The sequence below is a fragment of the Lactuca sativa genome, chromosome 4, assembly GCF_002870075.4.
Source record: "Lactuca sativa cultivar Salinas chromosome 4, Lsat_Salinas_v11, whole genome shotgun sequence".
NCBI classification, from domain to species: Eukaryota; Viridiplantae; Streptophyta; class Magnoliopsida; order Asterales; family Asteraceae; genus Lactuca; species Lactuca sativa.
The window spans coordinates 110426939-110433401 of NC_056626.2; the positions used below are offsets into that span (position 1 = coordinate 110426939).

The 6463-nt window shown below is 35.9% G+C and overlaps 1 protein-coding gene across 1 annotated transcript; it reads left to right on the forward strand.

Moving 5' to 3' along the window:
* Positions 1-1461: 1461 nt before the first annotated feature.
* Positions 1462-2080, forward strand: LOC111899749 (auxin-responsive protein SAUR21). Its single transcript, XM_023895597.3, has one exon. It carries the CDS (start codon positions 1581-1583, stop codon positions 1887-1889), a length of 309 nt encoding a protein of 102 aa, XP_023751365.2. The 5' UTR covers positions 1462-1580; the 3' UTR covers positions 1890-2080.
* The last annotated feature ends 4383 nt before the right edge of the window (positions 2081-6463 follow it).

Genomic DNA, 6463 nt, shown 5'->3' on the forward strand with positions numbered 1-6463 from the left:
TGTTTAGGAAGGAAATACAAGAAAGGAATGAGAAACTTGAAGAATGTTGTGGAAACCTCGTGAACAGTATAGTGAGTTCAATTTTACCAGAAAATAGGGGAGATAATGGCTGCTCAGATGTTATTACGAGAGATAGCTGCTACAGGGGTGACGATGAGAGATTGAATCGACTATTGTTGTAGTGGTAATGAGACACACCACAAAAGTCGACCAGTCAACCGGAGATGGTGAGAGGAGACGAACTTGGTAGCCACTGGAAGCCCTAGCGATTTGGAGCCCTAAGCTCTGATACCATGAGAACGATCTGAATTAATTTAACCAAAAGTCATTACAGAAGAAAGACCATACAAAGACTAAATACTTGGACAATTATACATAAATGACAAAAAGAGTCTTTCAACTATATTTATAAATATATTAACAGAGAACATCATGGTATTTAGCTGCTTCTGATGGCAAACTATTAGGCATATTTTTAATAGATTATGACCATATTACTAATTAGGAAGGTTTCAATATAGAGTCCAGCTACAACTCTTGTATAGATATCATGAAAACTATGGAAAAAGGCAAGGCATGGAGTTTCAAAGATTATAATCACAAAAGAATTCCAACTGAGACCCCTCTTGGAACATCCTAAACATCATAACATCCTACTTTCTTCCCAAGAGATTTATTCCGCTACAAATCTTAATTACTCAAGCAACATGACAATCACTGACAACCTACCAAAATAGTTAGAAAGACCCCATTTACAAGTATATATATATATATATATATATATATATATATATATATATATATATATATATATATATATATATATATATATATGTATCAAGATTTCAACATCACAAGTTACTGCTTGTAATCAATAAATGAATAATATAAAAACACAATGGGTCACTTACTTAGTTGATATCAGAGTTACGGAAAAGCAAACAGCCAATCGGTTACCAGTTAAAGTCAAATAGCGGATCCTTTTGTATCGATCATTTATAACAGAACAACCTTCTGAAGATATATCTCTGATTTTCTTCAGGAGGGAAAAGCAAAATATTTAAGTGCGTACTATGTGTTTAATTCATATATCAGATTAGATATGAGCATTAATTTCTTTTTGGATGCTTTGTTGATTTCAGGACCTGAAATCGTGGACTTGTTGCACTTGAAAAAAAGATGCCTAACCTTCTGATATTTTTGACAAACATGGCCATGTGAGAAATAATGATGTGTATCCATAAGACTCACTTGTAAATGGGCCCATAGTGTAGCTTAAGCTTGGCCACTCAGCATTACTGAAATTTTGTGGCATACTTCGTTGTACATATATAATTCTTTGGGACCAATAACAAGTTGGAAGACATAACCATGTGATTTTTCTTTTTGGTAGAATGTGTCACCATCTCTTCTTTGGAATTCCTACTATTATTCGATCTTCATTAAAATCTTCATACACCTATAAAATGGATACAATTGGGCTGATATGAAGCACAACGGATCCTCCCAAAATCGATCACAGCATCTTTCACATAAAAGAAATCCTTTTAGAAGAAAGAGACCGTAGCCTTCATATAAAAATGGCCATTCGTGTGCCTCGAATCATTCAGGCCAAAAAAGTTCTCGGTCGATCATTCTCCAATGGAAGCCGCTCATCATCATCATCGGTAGACATCATCCCCAAAGGACATTTAGCAGTTTATGTTGGTGATCAAGAAAAAAGACGATTTGTTGTTCCTTTATCGTTATTAGACCAGCCTTCATTCCAAGATCTGCTACGTCAATCAGAGGAAGAATTTGGTTATGATCATCCAATGGGTGGCCTCACAATTCCATGTCGTGAGGATGTCTTCATTCATGTCGCTTCTGGCCTGATCTGCTCATTATGACCAAGAATTTTGCATTCTATTTGCTAACATATAACGTAATTTTGTACAGTAGAAATCACCATGAAACCTAAGTATTTGTAAAGCTGTCTCCAAATTGTATAATAGCCAACATTAGTTTCACCATTAACATAGCAATGAAGAACATCATTCAAATTTTGGTATCTATATATGCATATTCCATCTTTCCTTTATTAATGTACTCTTATAAGGTGCTCAAAATCCGTACTTCAAACTTTCTAAATCGATCTAACAAGTGTTCAAAAATGGTAATTATTTCACATAATTTTCTATATAGTTAATACTACATTTCTTCTGCGCTAAGACAGCCACACGACTTCAATCAAGCACCAAATTTCGCTGAACTCAACACATAGACTCCTCCACATATACTGTGCGGCTTCCTCATGTGATCGTGTGATCCACATTCCACAATCTCATCGGCACGACATCATCACGACCTTCCATTTCGCATTATAGGCGGTGGCAGGGATTTAAGACCATTAATCACTCAAAATTCGATTTCATCAAAATCAAGCCTTAAACACTTGTATTTCTCCATTTTCTTTGGACCGTAAATATCATATATGATTTTCGTATCTTTTGACTCAGCCAATGGTCTTCATGCTTTCGGCTTTATACAAAAATCTTGGTGATTTTGTCTTTAATATCAGTATCTTTACTAATTATTGTTGATTCTCATTTATATAGTATTGGTTCCATACATTTAAGGTATTATTTTGGATTATCAAACCGTATGAAGATGCAAGTTCGATTATTTGAAACTTTAAACTTGGACTGAGATTTACCAATACTGATAAACTTTGTTCTTTTTGTTCATTTTTAACTAATATTATTGTGAAAGGCTTGTTAAAAACTAGCTGGACAAAGACGACATACGAAGGTTCTTTTTGATACGACACAATTCAAGTTTTTTTTAATTGTTATATTCGGCATGTCAAAAAATATCTTCTAAACAAGTTTATAAGCGAGGTTTTTAAAGAGCTACTCAAACTCGAATTTTAACAAACTTTAAAATCTTTTTTAAAATCCTCGCTTCATATATGCTCATTTCCCTAGACCAAGGGCCAAGGAGCCAAAAGCGAAGATAGAAGAAAAGTAGTCTATTGATTAGCTAAGTGCAAAAGTGACAAAAATAAGAAAGTATGATTGTTATTACCTTTATATATGTTATTATAAGTCATATAATTTATTAGAAAGGAGTTTCATGGAAATGAGGGTAAAATGAGAAGAATTATGAAAAATTAAAATATAAATCAAATAATGAAAGTAGTAAATTTGGAGCTCTAGGAGGCCAACGAAACGTAGGTGTTAAGGAACAAACAGGGTTGAAATGGAAAGAGGACATATAATACTAAAAAATGTAAAATGACTCAACTTAATTGGTAAAACAATGAGCTTGCAAAGTTAAAAGACAATTCATTCATAAGTTATGGGTTATTTCAAAATTCCAAGGTACTAACTTTAGAGGTTAATAGCTATAGATCTAGAATGATTCAGAAAAATGTATAAAAAGAATGTTATAAACATTATGTCAACAGAAACATAAAATGATTCAAGAAAATTAGAATCATTATGAAGTAGTTATGAGCATTTAAAAAAGTCAAGTTAAAACATAAAGTTTACAAAAAACGAGTATAAACCTATGTTCATGAGTTAATAACTCAATATTTGTACATATTCGGCCAAAGATGTTTACACGCATCACACTGCTTGTTCTTTCTAATAAATCCTTAATTTTAATTTTAGAAAAATTATTTTCATTATAAAAATTTCTCAAACCCTCGATTTGAGTCTACACAACCCCGAAGGTGTGTTTGGATCTCTCAAACCAAGACTCTGATCCCAAATTGTAACATCCCAAAATTTAAGGCCAAAAATTTCATTTTTATTTAATAAATATAAAACCATTTCTCTGAAAACATCCATAATATCAACTCATATCAAAACCACTGTATGAATAGTCAAAAAATGTCATGATAAACAATATCAGAGTAAAACTCCAAGAGATCTCATGTGCGGAAAATATAGTGTGATACACTACGATCATGCCGGATATCTGGGTGCTTGAACTACTCTGCTAGGCATATCTGGGTGCCCAACCTATGCTTCGGTTTATCTTAACCGGTTACAGAGACTATATCACCCCTACCACTACAACATAATACATAGCATAATCATACTGTCAAGCATATCTAGGTGCCCAAACTACCCTCTGGTTTATCTCAACCGATTCCAGGGACTATTCCTCCTCCTACCACTATCACATAATATCATAGCATACTAGCACATAAAACATAACAGATAGTGGCATACCAGACAATTATCACAAAGACAATTATCTCTACTATAATCAGCTAATAGTGGGCTGGCATTGGTGCCTTCGACCCACTTCTACTGGAAGGTAAATCACCTTAAATGTCATGAAGTAGCTAAACTATCCTCAACTTTGAAATCAACCCCACTCAAACTTCTACACATAAAATATTCCCTTTAATTACCCTTTTCATACTCATAACCCCTTAAGGTTCAACTTTGATCAAAGTCAAAGTCGAAGTCAACACCCTAGTCAAAGTCAACATTCCGGTCAAAGTCAACATTCCGGTCAAAGTCAACACTATGGTCAAAAGTCAACATTCCGGGATGACTCAACTCGCCGAGTTCCATAAATCATGAAACCTTGAAATTGCGATCCAACTCGTCGAGTTCCTCCTATAAACAGAATCAAGACTTCTACAGTCAACTCGTCGAGTCATCCTTGAACTAGTCGAGTTTTTCCTTTTTATAGAATTGGGATACTTCGACCCAACTCGTCGATTTCCTCTATGAACTCGTCGAGTTCTTCAGTGTGTTAAGCCCTTCTTAATGGATGAAGGTCCTATCCCTCATATCTATGCTTCATACTTCGTATTCATACTGAAAATGTCCTTTTTAAGGGTAAAAGTTTCCAACTTTACCCGTTAATACCCTTCCTTAATGGATTTAGCTCAAAACCTAACTCTTTAACACCTGGATCTTGATCCAAAAGCCATTAATACTTTAAGCTAAGGCATACAAACTCAGATCTAGAGCCTAGACACTACATGAACACGTAAAGTCTCTGACTTTCTCTCAATGCATGGCCTTTTGGAGCTTAAAAGGCCAAAATGACATCCTAAAGCTTGCATGGGGCTTCAATGGCCATAAAGTTTGCACCTTTATGCGATGAAAGCCCTTCAAGGTCCTAGATTTGGAATTATACTCACTTGGGACTCCCATTTCCCAAGGACCATGCTACTTGGACCAAAACCCAATGAAAGTGAAAATGCAGAGATCTAAGAAATCATTAAGCAAGTTTGAGGCTTGCATACCAGAAAATGCTGCAAATAGAGTGAAGTTTCTGGATCTACTACTTCCTTCGTGAGTCATCACGCTTCTTATTCCACAAGCAAGAACCGGGCGTTACACAACGGCCAACGTTGACTTGCCATGTCGTGGTGGTCCTTCATCATGTCGTAGTCCCTAAAGAACAAAACAGACGATCTAACCCCAGTCGCCACAACGTGGTGACCTGACACTACGTCGTGGAAACGAGGTTCCAAACAACTTAATTGATTAAACTGCTTTCTTCAACCTTCTAGACTACAATGCTCAAATCTCACTCAAAACGATATCTAGAGGGATAAAGTTTCTAAATTTACCCTAAGGACCATCAAAAAAGGTCTAAAACTCAAACCCTAGGTTCCATAAGGCATGAAATTAACAATTAAGCACTTATTCCTTTAAATCCAAGGTCCATCTTCTCTAGTTGTGTTTCTAACACTAAAATCAACATGAAAGTTGGTGCTTTATAGACATGCATGTCCAATGCGTGTCTTGAACCCATATTAGGTCAAAATGAGAATTTGTGAACTAAATCTCATGCATGATTACAATATGCAACTAAACTTCAGATCCAAGCCACCAATTTCATCAAATGTCAAAGAGATTCATAAAGTCGCAAACATTATGAAATCCCACCATTCTAACCAGTAAGAATAAGAAGATTATGGGACAAAGCTTAAGATCTAGCATCCTATCATGATAAAAGTCATGTTTGGGACAGTTACAAAGGTCCAAAAGAGTGTCAAGGTAAATAATGGAGGCTTGCTTGCTGGATCGAAGCTCAATAATTCCTCCTTCTTCCTTCAAAAGATTCCAAGACGACCAAAAACGAGCACAAGAGCACCAAGGAGGATTAGGGTTAGAGTTGCTGGGTTTGGGAGTGATGGAGGCTGAAGGTGGACAACCCTAGCCTCCCTACTTTCCGTTAAATACTCAAAAAAATTAGGGTTTGCCATCAGGCCGCCACCACATTGTGGCCACAAGCCGCCACGTCATGGTGACTAAATGAAACATGCGATCTAGTCTCGACTCGCCATGTTGTCTTGGTCCTTCACCAAGTCGTGGCGGCCCTAAACAAAGAAGATAATAATTACAAAGTACCTCAAAATCTGGATGTTACATTAACAAGATGACAAGGCTTTGTTGGGTTGCTACCTCCGGTCGGGAAGTATATTCCTAGTCGACAAACATAA